The sequence below is a fragment of the Hydra viridissima genome, unplaced genomic scaffold, assembly GCF_058129835.1.
Source record: "Hydra viridissima isolate aposymbiotic clone 2 unplaced genomic scaffold, HvirCarnegie_v1 scaffold_7, whole genome shotgun sequence".
Taxonomy (NCBI): Eukaryota; Metazoa; Cnidaria; class Hydrozoa; order Anthoathecata; family Hydridae; genus Hydra; species Hydra viridissima.
Window position 1 is genome coordinate 6,408,383 of NW_028324306.1, and position 14,650 is coordinate 6,423,032.

Sequence of the window (14,650 nt, forward strand, 5' to 3'; positions counted from 1 at the left end):
TGACTTTCAATGTCTATATAATGATGATCCGTCGTTGTGGAGGTTTCAAGTTACCATAAACAGTTTCTTGTTTTCAAGTCTTATGTCATATTTTCGTATGCAAATTTTAAACCGTTTATTCAGACTTATATTCGGAAGTTTTTATTCTTCACAATGGATAGTGACGTGTCATAAGTGGTATAAAATGGAATATAAACTATAACAATATATGGTATACAAACTATAACAATATGTGAAGAGAAATACGTAAAAGTTTTTACGTGGTTGCAAGAAAAGGTGGTGTTCTCCAGCAGCTAAGCTATTGATCAAGTACAGAAAGTAATAACAGACCTCAAAATGGCATTAAGCTTCGACGTAAAAATAAATTGTAGTTTAAAACACGCATTCAAATTTCTCGAATTGGAATTGGGATCGATTTGCAGTAGAGAAACCATTTTATTAACTCTAGCTGAAGAATTTGAAATAGTAATTGAAAAATTAAATGAATTTGATGAAAAAAGAAAGTTCTTAGTTAATGAATTTATAGGTTTTTTTATATATGATGAACTTTGACATTAAAGTATTTGTCCAATGGTAAAAAATTTTGTGTCAAGATAAAGAGTAATCTATTATTAGATGAATATTAGACCATTTGATTAACACTGAAGTAAAAAATGATCAGCACAAGAAACATCGGATTCACAAGAACTCTTATTTGCCGAAAAATTGAAAATTAAACACCAACAAAGTAAAAAGGGTCATCAAAGTTACATATTAAAACCAAAATGTATTTTAAATTTTTGTGTAAATGAAAAAACACTTTATTTTGTAAAACAAGCCTTCCACCTCAAACCCTTTTTTTTTTAAAAACTTTACATTGAAGTTTAAAAACCTAGGCCGGACCAGCATTTCTTTTTATTCTAAATCCTGAGTTTGAAAAGAATATTAAACAGCTTTCCGTGATTTAAGGCAAAAATACCACCTTTTTCTTTAAACAGATGATACAATTCGGAAACTATTCCATTAACAAGTTCTTTGTCTCACGAGCGAGTTTTTTTTTACATTTGATAAATTGTGCAATTGAAATAAAAAAAACATGGATTAAACTGTTTGTTGTTTTATTTTGTTTAAAACAAAAAACGCTTTAAAAAATATAAACAAACAAAGCAGATTGATTAAAAGTTGCTTAAAAATACTAAACATTACATTCACGTACCAACAGCCTCACAAGAGATAATCTCAGAACACGGATTCATTCAACTATTTTTATTGATAAGCATTGGCTTAAAGCGGTTGTTGCTGAGTAACACAATGTATAGTACCACCATAGACGGACAGATTTCCAACGTCAATTGGTATTATTTTTCTATCTGGGTAAACGTCTTGAATAAGTAAATTCACAGAAGAATCATTTGGATCATTGTAATTAGGCACTAAAACCACCCCATTACCAACGTAAAAGTTCGTGTAGGATCCCTTGAACCTTGCACCATTTGTTGCTGTCAACAAACTCTGGGTTAAAGGTAGAATTATTTTACTATATACAACTCCCTCAGTATTCGATGCAGTATAAAGAGTGCTTACATCTTTTTTGGAAAGTCCAACAAAAATCAAATCTTCATGACTCATGGTTAACAATCTATTTTCTGGTGCAAACCTAGCTAATAAATCAATATGCATATCTGTAGGATCTGCTTCTGGATGACCACCTTCAAGCCAAATAACTTTTGAAACGCCGTAATACTGCTCCAATATTGATTCAGCATTTTTTTCATTGAGACCAGGATTTCGCACTGCTGATGGAGTTTGGCTAATAATTGAACTTTTAGTAGCAAGTAATGCACCCTTTCCATCTACTTCTATTGCTCCACCTTCAACAACCATATTTATCTTAACAATATCCATTCCTAAATCAGTTGCTAAACAAGAAGGGATTTTGCTACAATGATCATACAGATATTTTCCTCCCCAACCATTAAAGCCCCAATGCGCAACAACTACATCATCTAAAGAATTTTTCACAAAGATTGGTCCATTATCTCTTATCCAAACATCATTAGTTTTATGGATATTAAAACCAATGTTATTTAATGTTAAACCAGATTTGTGTAATAGACTTGTAACTCTTAATTCTTCTTCTTTATCATATACAACAATATGAATTTTTTCATTGTCTTTGAGAGCTTTTACTATCTTAACCCATGTCTCATCAATTGAATCTCTGTAATCAATTCCATACTGATAGTGATGAGGCCACTGCAACCAAGTTCCTTCATGTGGAGAATCTTCTGCAGGAAATGAGTATTTATGCGACACCTTATCCTAAAAAAGGTAAGAAAAAATAAAAACATAACTTAATTACAGAGTAAATCATGGCCTCTCTCTCTCTCTCTCTCTCTCTCTCTCTCTCTCTCTCTCTCTCTCTCTCTCTCTCTCTCTCTCTCTCTCTCTCTCTCTCTCTCTCTCTCTCTCTCTCTCTCTCTCTCTCTCTCTCTCTCTCTCTCTCTCTCTCTCTCTCTCTCTCTCTCTCTCTCTCTCTCTCTCTCTCTCTCTCTCTCTCTCTCTATATATATATATATATATATATATATATATATATATATATATATATATATATATATATATATATATATATAGGAAGATATATTATTCATAATAAAACAATATTGATCAAACTGCCAACTTAGTTGTAAGAACTATGGTAAATAAATGCTCAGTGGTTATCGAACTGGCTATTTAAATTTATAAATAGAAAAAAGTCTAAAACAGTAAAACATTAGCTAAACCTGCTCCATCCATTTATTCTGAAGAAATTTGCATTCCATCTTCTGTTATGTCTAAAGTTTCTAACTTTTGTAAAACACCGACTAAGCTAGATTCTACCATCCCAGATGAAATTCATTCATTTTAAGAAATGGATCAAATAAAAAACACTGATATGATTTATGAATATAACTCTCCAAATAGATTTATTTTTCAAAGATATGAAAGTTTTGTTTTACATTACTGTTTTTTTTTTTGTTGAATCAATAAGTGTTGATAAGAATTTTCAAGTAAAACTACATTATCCCTTTACTTCGTGTTGTAGTTGCACAACAACTGTTGAAAATTGTTGAAAATAAAGCAACCAAAGAATTTAATTTACAAACTTCACAAAATTATTAATCACAGATAAGTCCTGAAGGACTTATCTGTGATTAACAACTTTTATCAATTTTCAAAACTAAAAGTTATCCTTCAATTTCTTCAAAAGTTTTACGTTTTGGACTAATGCAAAGATATTCATCTCAAACTTATTCACATTGTTTGGAACAACTTCCTTTACCATCAAGGTCATTATTAAAGAAGTTAGTATCAGGTGGACTTGATTCAATGTAATCATTAAAGTTATTGTTAAATAAAGACAAAATAAGCAATGACTATGTGATCCTTTTTGAAAGAATTTGTCTTCAACAATCTTGTGAATATCTCAGATCAACTGGACAAAATAAAGAGGGTAATCTCTACAAAAGAGTAATTAAATGTCTTTATGATTGTTGGCCTCAGGAAATCAATACCTTACATAATTAAAGCCATCTCAAAGAAAAGTGTCACGAGAGATGAAATAGAGGAAAGTTTAAATACATTTAGATCTGCTGGTTTTAACATCTGAGCATTGATAACCATCTGCCAAATGTCTCAGCTTATTCAAAATTGCTCAGCATTTATGGATCAGACAACCAGAAAAAAAATTTCTTTGTCACTTATAATGATCATAAAAATTATCTGATGTATGATACATTTGCTTAAAAACTTAAAAAAATAATTTGATTAGTACTAAATAGTTCATTTTCAAACCATTTCAGTTCACTTATCACAGCTTTTATGTAAAAGTGTCTGCAGGGGATATCTCTTTGGCTTTGCTTCATAGAGTATTTGAAAAAACAAAACTTTTTCAGCAATTTTAAGAAAAGTTTAAAATTAGGGGAAAAGACTCTATATACAGGTAACAACAAACAAGATGTCAACTTTGCATTAATTATATAATATGAAATAACTTTAGCTGCAATTCAAAATTATTTTCCAAATGAATACTCAGCATCAAAAATTTTAAGCTTCTGCAATTTATGGTGGCATCCAATTTAGAAATGAAATACTCTAATAATATTATACAGAATGCAGCAGTTATAAGGGATGGTAAGCCACAATTTTTGCCAAAATTTCAAAACACAGATGAATTAACCTAAAAATTCTTAAATAAAGAATACTTAATAAACTTTAAACTTGGAAAAAGTTAGGTAACAATAAGTTTTATTATTAAAACTATTTTAAGTTCTAAAATCTGGTACCCAGGTTTAAATCTCACCACTTCAGATTATGTTAGCGATGGTGTTTCAATAAAACTTTTTTATTTTAAAATGCTCCAACATGAATCAATTACTGTTGGAACAGTTTTCTAAATAAAATTTTAAGTTCTCTTTCTTCATCCTGTTTTGATGATATTTTCAAATATGTTTGATAAAGATAAACAAAAAATTATGAACCTTGCTTTGTAGAGAATTAAGTTTACCATAAGAGTTTGGCAACTATTACCTCCTTTTTTTTGGTTCTGGCAATTTTTCAAGAAACTTAAAAAAAAAAAACTAAACTAAGGCTTTATTATTCATAGAAATACACCTTTTCAAGTATAAAAACATCTAATATGCATTAATTACCTTAATTCTTTGTTTTTGTGATTGCAATCTTTGGATAGTGTGCAGTTGACATGTTTTTTCTATAATGTTCTCTTTAAAAAAAAAGTAAAAAATTGATTATACTATGAGCATTAAAAAAAAAGTGATACCAAAACTCCAATGTTGTTAATAACCATTTCATCAAAACACAGCATGCAGTAAGCAAAAACAAATTCAAAAATTAACAAACAAAAATAATTACTTGGTTTTAAAAAGTTCAGAAGCTTTATCATGATAAGTTTGCTGTTAAACACGTAAAATCATTTACATATTTTTAACTGGAAATATCTCATAACTCACAAAACATTAAAGATGAGTTAAGTATGTTGAACTACATAAAATTCGATTCTTACCTACAAAACCTTGTGAGGCACCAATAGCAATAAATGGCTCAAATCGAAAAAAGCAAGTTTAAAGCTTTTTTGAGCCATTTTAGGTTAAGCGGTTATTTGACATTAACCGTTAAGCTTAGCAGTCGTTAGGTTACGCGGTTATTTGACGTTAACCGCTTAACCTAATGATAAAATCGCTCAAAAAAAAAGACATGGATGACATGGATGACATTACGATACTTGGTGGCCGCTGTTAAAGAAGGAATAGATTGTTTCTAAGAACTATAACTTCTTCGCCTTCGGAATCAATCAGCAGTCAAACAAGTGGGAAGCAGTTATCGATGTGGATAGTGAGTATACTCCGAAATAATTATTTTAAAATGTTTTTTTTTAAATGTTGTTATAGCTTTCTTTGAAAATTTGTTGATAAAAAGCGGCAATAATTATGCGCTTATTAAATGCAACCAGTTTCCCATTAAATGCAATCTATTCCCCAGTCTCATCTATTCCTACGAGTTAACTTGGGTCACCTTCCCGGTAATACTTTAAAATTTTTGAGGTCTACCAGTCGTTTTTTATCTGGTAACAAAATAAATTTGATGAGCCATCTGATGGTAACTAATAATTTAAGTTGGAAGTTATATGCTTTGCGTATTGACATTTTATCATTATATTATTCGTAAATATTTATATTACTTCAAGTAACTTTATTTACTTTGTAATCATTATTATTTAAAGGAGAAAATGAAATTTGAAATAAAGTTTATAGCAAAACTATTTTTTTTTTCAACATTTTTTGTTTTGTTATTGTTTCCATTTTGGCTTTTGTTCAGTTAAAGTAAATTTATTTATCATGTTTAAATGTGCAATCATGAAACAGAAAAAGGTTTGTTGTTTGGCTTTTTATTGGCTGAAAATTATTGACAGGTTTAAATTACCTTCAAAAGTACCATTTTTGATATTTTTGTAGGTTCTTCAAGACGAACCATTAGTTTTCTTTTAGTGAATCATTTTTTAAAAAGCAAACTGGCACTCAAGTGATAAAAAGAAGCTGCAGCGGAAAAGATCGAAACCACATCATTTATATCTCATTATACTCAATAAAGTCTAGAACTTCAAATTAGTCCAGAACTTGTAAGGAGAGGATCTGGAACAATTTGAAAAATACACTCAATGGATTTGTGTGGTTAAAAGCCATATATAGTAATATCGCTTGACATGCCAAATTTGCTAAGTAGCATCTTATCAGTATGTTCAAAGCTAACTTATCTATGTTCATATGACATAAAATATCATCCTTGGTGAATTTTATGCATTAGCCATAAAGTTTAGAATTTATCAGGAGGAGACAAGCATTTCTTTGGTATTACTTACTCATACCGCATTAACAGTCCGCAAAAAGAATTATTTCCTAGCAAAATAGATCGACCAATTACAGTGTGTAACTGAGACTAATAGAAAGACTGTACAAGAATTTTTTTTTTTAATTTTTCCTTTAGTTTCAAAGAATGTATGAAAGTCTTTTCCCTGCGAGCTGCGGGTACCTCAAAGGATGTTAAGAAGTGTGTTAAAAATCGAAATTGAAAAAAAAGATGATGTATAATTTATAAGTTATCTGTGAAGGAGCTAATGAAGTACAAAACAGAAGAATAATATTTTCTAAAGATTAAAGTACTAAAATCTTCTTGTTGACCATTTTAATTGTTATGTACATGCACACTTAGAGAAAGTTTTTCTTCGGTAGCTCTCAAGTATTGGAATCAGTGTTAGTATCATGATTACCAAAATAAGGATATATTTTATTGAGATCTTGCGACACATTAAGCGTGTTATGCAAAAAGCAGGATTTTTGTTTTTATGGAAAAATGTTACTAATCATTTTGTAACCATTTCTGAAGAGCTTATATCGGAATACTCTTAAAATTGGACCTAGAAAAACTCTTCGTCGCAGTTGTGATAGAAGAACTCTTCGTCGCAGTTGTATAGAAGAACTCTTCGTCGCAGTTGTGGTAGAAGAAGAGGTCAGTGAATTTTTTTTTTAGAACATATGATTTTCGTATACAGAAAATTTTTATCGAACAAGTTCTTTAGTCTAAAAGTATGAATTTAATCAGAAAAAATTATTTTAGCATTTGAATAAAGAACAACGGGCTGTGAAAAAAAAACTACATTAAACTTTGTATAAGCCGATCAAGAGCAGAAGATTAGTCTGGTAGGAAGAAACGTTGTATAGTGGGCAGAGACTTTATTCCAGCTTCAGATTCGTAATTTAATTATAAGATAAATACTCAAAATGTGCAAAAATCTTTATTTATCAACTACCAATCCCTTAAGGTGGTCCTATACCATTAAAAATGGAAAATTTCAAATTTTTTTTTTTTACATAATTTTGTGCGAAATTTATACTAGTTTAAGTTTTTTTAATAATTTTAAATAAATTCAGAACACAAGTTGGTATAATTTTAATTTTAAACAAAGTGCTGAAATTGTTTTGCGTAGTTACGCCCCTAGCAACGTAATTTTTAAAATTAAAAAAGTTTCCTCTGATCTTTTTTACCCACTGCTAAAATGAATGCTTGAAAATGTTAACGCTGCATTTTTAAAGTATAGTTTGCCAACTTTCAAACTCATTTTTTGGCTATACTTTGCAAGAACAAAACTATATTAACCTTGTGCTTCATTTAATTTGTTTGAATTTAGTAAATTGGTACTGCAGTTAAAATTTTGTTATGGGTCGAAGAAAGTCAGGTTACAAACCTTTAAAAAGAGTATTTCATGGAAATCGATTTGTAGTTGCTCCACCAAAAACAATAAATAATTCAATTCCTACTTCAGAAATCATTATAAATGAAGCTCCATGTTCAGCAAGTGGTTTAAAATTGAAAAATAATAACGTGAAGGAAGCAGATTTGAATACATCTTATTTGCTAATAGACTTTAATATTTTGGCAGAAACAATATGTTTGTATTCAGTTTGCCCAGAATGTAATCAAATGGGATTATGTACTCAAAATTTAACAACAGAAAAGAAAGGATGGGCAAATAAACTGAGACTTTCCTATACTTATTGTCAATGGAGTAAAAATATTTTTACCTCTAAAGAAATTATTTTACCAAATAAAAGTGGTCAAAAATGTTTTGACATTAACACTAGATGTGTTATGGCACTTCGAGAAATTGGCAAAGGTCTTGCATCAATTCAGACCTTTTCGCGTATACTAAGTTTAACAGGTCCTATAAATCTCAAAGCTTATAACGAAATTAACAACAAAATGTTAGATTCATACATGACTGCTGCTAATGAAAGTATAACCAGTATATGAAAGTATAAACTTTTATGGACCTAAGTACCGATAGTTTATTGATTAAATGTTTGCATGGAATGACCCAGAATGTCAATGAATCACTTAATGCAATGATTTGGTCTCGATGCCCTAAAAATCAATATTGCAGTCAAAAAATAATTAAAATTGGTGTTTGTTCAGCAGTTATTCATTTTAATGATGGATTTAATGGGCTTCATAATGTATTTAAATTTTTAAACATTACTCCTGGAGCTTCATTTTGCATAAATGGTCCAAAACGAGATTTATGTAGAATAAAAAAAGCTAACAAGAAGTCAAGTAGTTCCTATAAAAAGCAAAGAAAAGTTTTAAGAGCTAAAAGAAAGGGTTTTATTGATGAACAGACAAACACAAATGACTATGAGTCTTATATAACTGGAGCATATTGATTTTTTTATGTGTGATGTTATTTTGATACTTGTTATTTTCTATTTATTTTCTTATTTTTGTTTTTCTCAGTTTTTGATTTTTGCCTATTTTTAGTCACCGTTTCCAGAATAAAATCTCCTAGGTTTTACAATTTGACCTAAAAATTTCCCAAGTTATTCATTTAAGTTTGATCTACAACCTGCACTAAAATGAAAGTTTTTTACTTTGTATTTTTTGAAATTTTGATATAAGAACTAACATAACTATAGTCACTTTTTGATATAAATGGTCTTTTATCTATAAAATATAAACTACTCAATAAATTTTATTGATTTTAGTTCAAATTGTTCTTCATAGTAATAAAAAACTTTTTGTAAAATTTTATTTAATAAGTAAATATGGTTTAAAAGTTATTAAGGAAACAGTAATTGGGGTATTTCGGGTCCCAACATGGTTTATTAACCCCGTAAAAAAACTTTTTCAAATTTTTTTGGTTTTTTTTCTTTTTTTATACCTGGGCATCCTATTATATGCAGTAAAAAGTGTTTTAAGGTCAAACGTCAGCGACACAAGTTTGATGGTATAGGACCCCCTTAAAACCTTGATTTACTAGCTGTCGAACCCTTGAAAAATAATGACCAATAACCATACCAGAAATAAAATTAGATACTGTCAACAATATTATTTGCATTAGGGTATTCAACTCACAAATATTACAATAAAATGGCGCCTAAACAAACCTTTTAAAATCCAAAACTCATTTTTTATATGTTCGTTCGGTTTTTTTTTTTTTTTCAAACTTTGATTAGTAATTTTTTTCAAAGAATTACTGCAATTGGATTTGACTCTGGAAAAAGTTAAATGCTCGTTTTTTTGTTCTCTTTTTATAAAAAATAAAAAAAAAAAGTCCTTTAAGTCACAGAGGACAATTCATGACCTCAAAAAATATCGGGAATGTCGAAACAAATAGAAAACGTAACATTTATATTCCGTAATAATATATTAAATAGAGAAATTAATATACTTACATAAATTTTTCATTAAAAGTCTTATTACCAAGAACTTGAAAAAAAATTTGATTCAAACTGTGAAAATGTTTATATTTTCTGATGGTTGTCATATGCAAGAGTTATAAATGCAGAAGATGACAACCATCTTTTTTCCTTGATTTCTCTTTTAGAAAAAAACAAAAACAATCTTTTGTTCCAAAAGAAATATCAAGGAGAGTTTTTTGATGACGAAAGCCAAAAAGAAAAAAAGGTCTGTGTTGTCTTTTTTATTCATTAAAAAAAATCAATTTTGGTTTTACAAATTTTTAGCTAAAACGTTAAATTTATAAAACAAACTTCATTAAAAAAATAATGTAGACATAAATAATATTGACATAAATAATAATTGAAACAAATGTTCTTTTTAGAGGAAAATAAGCGTTAGCAACTTAATACGCAAAATATCGCAAGATAAAAAGTGGGGGAAAAAAATAGGGCACATCTTTTTCCTGATAGCAAAACGAATTATCTTTTTAAACCTAAAATATATTTAGTATTTTAATTTTGTTAAATAAATTCTGAAGCTTGTATTTCCTCAAAGCTTGCCATTTTCAAATTACTACTCACGGTTATATAGCCAGACTTTGTTCGTTTTATTGCTTCTTTGTTCATACATATCATTTCTGCAAGCTCAATTAGCATATCGTCCACACCATCACCATTACGTGCTGAAATCGGATGCACATGCCAGTTGACAGAATAAGCAAGGCTATCAAGCTGTAGCTTCTGTGCAATGTCAATAGGTGATACAGAAGATGCTAAATCTTGCTTATTAGCAACTATAAGGACCGGAATACCGTGTGTTTCCTTACTATTCAAGATTAATTCAAGTTCTATTTTTGCTTCGTCAAAACGCGAATGGTCAGTACTATCTATAACAAATATAATGCCGTCCGCTTTTCTCACGTAAGCTTTCCATAATGGACGAAATACTGATGAACCAGTGGTGTCCCAAACGTCTAATTTGATTTTCTTAAGCAACTGGACGGTTTTAACGTTGAAGGCTGTTGTTGGTGCTGGACTCGGAATTTCCTCTTTAAACAGGATTTGGTAAAATAATGTGGTCTTGCCAGCATTATCCAAACCAATTAAAACTATTCTCAGCTGCTTACAAAACAAGTTGTTTATGCTTAGGTTACTAACACTGTTACCCATGATGCCAAGAAACACGTTTATTTTAGTTTCATCTTCTTGTTAATATATATGACAAAAAATTAAACTATTGCAATGAAAAATCAGTGAATGCTCGTGTACATGACTTAGTCCACATTTAATAACTGCTAAGAAGTAAAAATGTAAGTTGTTAGCAACAATTTAGTGAAATCATAAAATTTTTAATACAGATATAATTTATCCTTTACGCTTCAGTTAGCAGAGTATCGGGTAAAGAAATTTAACAAATGTGGTTCATACAAGCATTTACATTTTCTCATTTCCGAAAGAAAAAAAAACCAAACTGGTTCAGCAACAGCTAATAAAACTAATTTTTTGATAAAAACAAAAATAAAAAAAAAACAACGGCAGTACAATATAAACTTCATCTCATCATTAAAAAACAAGTCGTCAAGCGTGCGAAAAAAAGTACGCATATGCCGTCATTTTAATCTTGCAGCATCATCCGTCCAAGCTGTCTATCAAAACAATATTAAGTCAAAAATTTTTCCAAGAAGAAGTGTTAAAAATGTAAATGATTTATATACATAAAATGTAAATGATATATATACACACATACACATCGTTTATATCACGCACATGCAAAAGTGCACTGGTATTAGCAATATCATTTAAAACATAAAGCCTCTCGAATGTCCGAACCACATATTCATCAATCAAAATATCATAATTGGATTTTACAGCGTTATTTATATAGAACCATTGTTATCTTTTGGCAATTTATACTCTTTATTATAATTTAATAACCGAATTAATTGCCAATCTCTTCATGTAATACAAAATCTTGAGCTAAGTTAGAATTAAGGCAAATGGGATTTTCTAGTAGTTTTTATAAAAATATGCACTTCAGCGGCAAAAAATAGGAAACCAGTTCTATTTTCATAAAAGTGACGCTAGCTTTTTCTTGATGAGTCATAGTAATAATAACTAATAATAATGATAACAATAATAACTATTATGTTATTTTTTATCTAAATAAGGAAAACTTCTACCTTATAATCAAGTTTTGTAGTTCGTTAGGATATGAGATAAAGTTTACCAAACAAAAATAATATGACCAATCCTCTACAAGAAATAACTCTTGTGACAATATCGTTGTTGAATTTTATAATACGTGAGAAATTTTCATTGAGGTTACACGAATGTCATAGGTTTACTCAGGCGTAACATGGTATGCAATAAGTAGCGTTAAATAATGTAAAATCAAGAATATAAAAATTAAAAAGAATATAAAAAGAAAGTAAAGATTATAATAAGAAATAAAGAATATGGACAAATTTTATTTCTGTTGAACACAACGATAAAAAACGTCGTTTCGAACCCAAAGAAGCTTGATGGTCTGTTCAGTTATTTGCATTAAAAAGATATAAGAAAATAACCTCTTCAAATTCAGTTTCGATGACGCATTTATTATTGAACAAGTTTCTCAACGCTATTTTATTGGTTTTAGCAAAAAAGAGAATTTTTGTTTACGTTATTCGTAATTCAGTTTTATTCTTAAGTAATTTACGCGTCAAAGTCCCAACGAAAGCACCGTACTTAGTTTTAATGTTCTGTTATTAACGAAAATAATCTCTTTATTGTATTTCATCGAGTCATCGATAATTGTGAAAAGAAGGAAGCTCAATGCGGGAAATAATTTTGTACGTTGCGTAATTTAGCAAATTTATATATTAAAAGAAAAAATTGTGAATTTTAAATTTGAATCCAAGTAAAATATACAATTCCTATTAAAAGAACTTCCTTTCCCATTTATAGACATAAAACTTTACCAAAAAATTGTACACTTTACGAAAAGTGTTATCCTCCAATAAACATTTGCTCAATACCCACAACAACAATGCAGTAGACTCAAAACAAAGTTTCTAGACTTCGCTAGTCATTTTATTTATTTATTTTTTTAAAAATTTTTTGGTAGTTAAAAATAATGGCTGTTTAGCTTTTGTTGTTTACGTGTAATTTAACTGACGTTTATTTTATGTTTTAGATGAAGAATATTTTAAAAAGATAAATAAATTTTTTAAAAATCTTTTCAACTTGATAAAGACATGGCGAATTTTTTTTATATAAAGTAAAATACTTTCACTTGATTTTATATGTCATAACTCAAATTATGTCATTTTTAGAGACATGTCTTTGTAGACTGTTTTCACAGCATTGGACTTCAGTGGTTTTTAAGTGTTTTTTTTTTTTCTTTAATCAGACAGCCACATAATAACTTAATAAAAGTTGCTATTTGTTTAGAATTAATGGCAAGTAAAGTGATTGAAATTTCTCTACATAAATTGGCTAAAATAGCTGATCTTCTGCAAGAAACAGGTGACACTAAGAGGAATATTACCAAAATTGCCAACGTCTCCCAGGCTACAGTCAAAAGAATTAATACTAAACTCAAGGTAGGGGTCGAATTGAAAGCACAGAGGACGGAAAGGGATAACAAGAGCCAGAGATGACAGAAAATTCAAGAAAGTTATCTAACAGAATTGTAAGATATCACCAAGAAAACTGAAAGCCGTTTTGGGAAGCCAAGGCATCGACATTTCACTAGGATCCTTTAAAAATTTAAATTTCGAACTTCATGTGCAGAAAACCACTGAAGAAGCTTAAGTTTACCCCTACAAAGATTAAAAAACGTCTTGCTTGGCTAAGAATCACTCTGCTTTTTCTCAAGATGACTGGAATAAGGTAAGTTTTTTGTTTTTTTCATTTCAGACACTTGCACAAATAATATTTTAGTAGAGTCTACGAAGACGATATAGCATTGATCGATCTTAACCCGATTGGTTTTAGTTTTATTTGAAAAAGTGTTAAATATCAATGCTGATTACTTTACTCAGATTGTATTCAGTGATGAATGGACCTTCGAAATTTAGGTAGAAAAAGCCAGGTTCGTGCGTCGCAGACCTAGAGAACAATACTAGCCACAATGTATTGTGAGCACCACGCGTCTTTAAATTGTTCAAGGAATAATGAAACAAGCTCAAGACCGAACTAATTATACAACTACGAGTGGTCACCTAGTGTTGAAAGAAAAGTTTTTCTGCAACATAGTGCTTCGCGTAACACTGTAAAATCCATAAAGACATTCCTTGCCAGTGAGAATATCATACTATTTGATTGGCCAGGCCATTCTCCTGATATAAACCCGATTGAAAGTCTTATGGGAACTTATGGTATTTCAAAATTGCTTGCGTAAGTTACATTCTTAAAATTTTCTTATATTTTTAAAAATGAAAATAAAATGGATGAAGAAAATCCAATTGTAAAAATTCTTATTTACAATAGCATTTTCTTTTAAAAAACGAAATTGATTAATTAGAAGTTCAGAAGGCTTGCAATTATAACTTTTAAATTTTTTTTTTTAATCGCTCTTAGCAGAACTTTCGAAGAAGTCGAAAACTTAATAAAATGATTGGTTCTTTAAACCTCTCATTGTTCAAAGAATCTCCTTTTTGTGATCTGGTAATGAATAAGTATATCCTTCCACATAAATATTTTTGTTTTAACAAACAAATGTTTGGAGAAAACTTTTAGTTCCAAACAACCTAACTTTGTTCATAACCTTCAATTCTTCTTTGCATTTCGATTTTTTTAAATTTTACCACTTTGTACATTTGAGCAAATACAGTAACTTTATACTTTTTAATTTCAAAATAGGGTTTGGATTCCCGGGATCCTAAAATTCACTTAAA

At 29.4% G+C, this 14,650-nt stretch overlaps 4 protein-coding genes across 9 annotated transcripts in view; 2 read left to right on the forward strand and 2 right to left on the reverse strand.

Annotated features, from left to right (window-relative positions):
* Positions 1-1,080: 1,080 nt before the first annotated feature.
* Positions 1,081-5,207, reverse strand: LOC145184624 (uncharacterized). 2 transcript variants are annotated; one of them, XM_090092288.1, is made up of 4 exons: positions 5,045-5,207; positions 4,894-4,934; positions 4,674-4,744; positions 1,081-2,301 (listed from the first exon to the last, which is right to left on the reverse strand). In XM_090092288.1, exons 2-4 carry the CDS (start codon positions 4,922-4,924, stop codon positions 1,264-1,266), a joined length of 1,140 nt encoding a protein of 379 aa, XP_089948414.1. In that variant the 5' UTR covers positions 4,925-4,934; positions 5,045-5,207; the 3' UTR covers positions 1,081-1,263. The 2 variants fall into 2 exon arrangements, with proteins under 2 accessions (XP_089948414.1, XP_089948415.1); XM_090092289.1 differs by lacking the exon at positions 4,894-4,934 and having other exon boundaries at positions 5,045-5,198.
* A 552-nt stretch (positions 5,208-5,759) lies between these two features.
* Positions 5,760-9,925, forward strand: LOC149885872 (uncharacterized). Its single transcript, XM_090092296.1, has 3 exons — positions 5,760-5,909; positions 5,994-7,044; positions 7,153-9,925. The coding sequence occupies exon 3, from the start codon at positions 7,753-7,755 to the stop codon at positions 8,344-8,346; it is 594 nt and encodes a 197-aa protein (XP_089948422.1). The 5' UTR covers positions 5,760-5,909; positions 5,994-7,044; positions 7,153-7,752; the 3' UTR covers positions 8,347-9,925.
* LOC149885873 (uncharacterized) overlaps positions 9,915-14,650 on the forward strand; it is a 5,326-nt gene continuing 590 nt past the window's right edge. The window contains exons 1-4 of one of the 2 annotated variants that reach the window (XM_090092298.1): positions 12,269-12,601; positions 13,203-13,643; positions 13,832-14,150; positions 14,337-14,650. The exon at positions 14,337-14,650 is cut by the window's right edge and continues 590 nt beyond it. The gene's annotated coding sequence lies outside the window, so the exon portion shown is untranslated. Of the gene's footprint in view, positions 9,997-12,268; positions 12,602-13,202; positions 13,644-13,831 lie in introns of those variants that run through there. The other variant, XM_090092297.1, reaches the window with a different exon arrangement.
* The window catches only part of LOC145184684 (ADP-ribosylation factor-like protein 3), a 6,994-nt gene continuing 2,341 nt past the window's right edge, over positions 9,998-14,650 (reverse strand). The window contains exons 1-2 of one of the 4 annotated variants that reach the window (XM_090092293.1): positions 11,951-12,227; positions 9,998-11,416 (exon numbers count right to left, since the gene is read on the reverse strand). In XM_090092293.1, coding sequence (XP_089948419.1) covers positions 10,293-10,940 — 648 coding nt within the window. In that variant the 5' untranslated portion in view covers positions 10,941-11,416; positions 11,951-12,227 and the 3' untranslated portion in view covers positions 9,998-10,292. Of the gene's footprint in view, positions 11,417-11,950; positions 12,228-14,650 lie in introns of those variants that run through there. The other 3 variants (XM_090092295.1, XM_090092294.1, XM_090092292.1) reach the window with 3 other exon arrangements.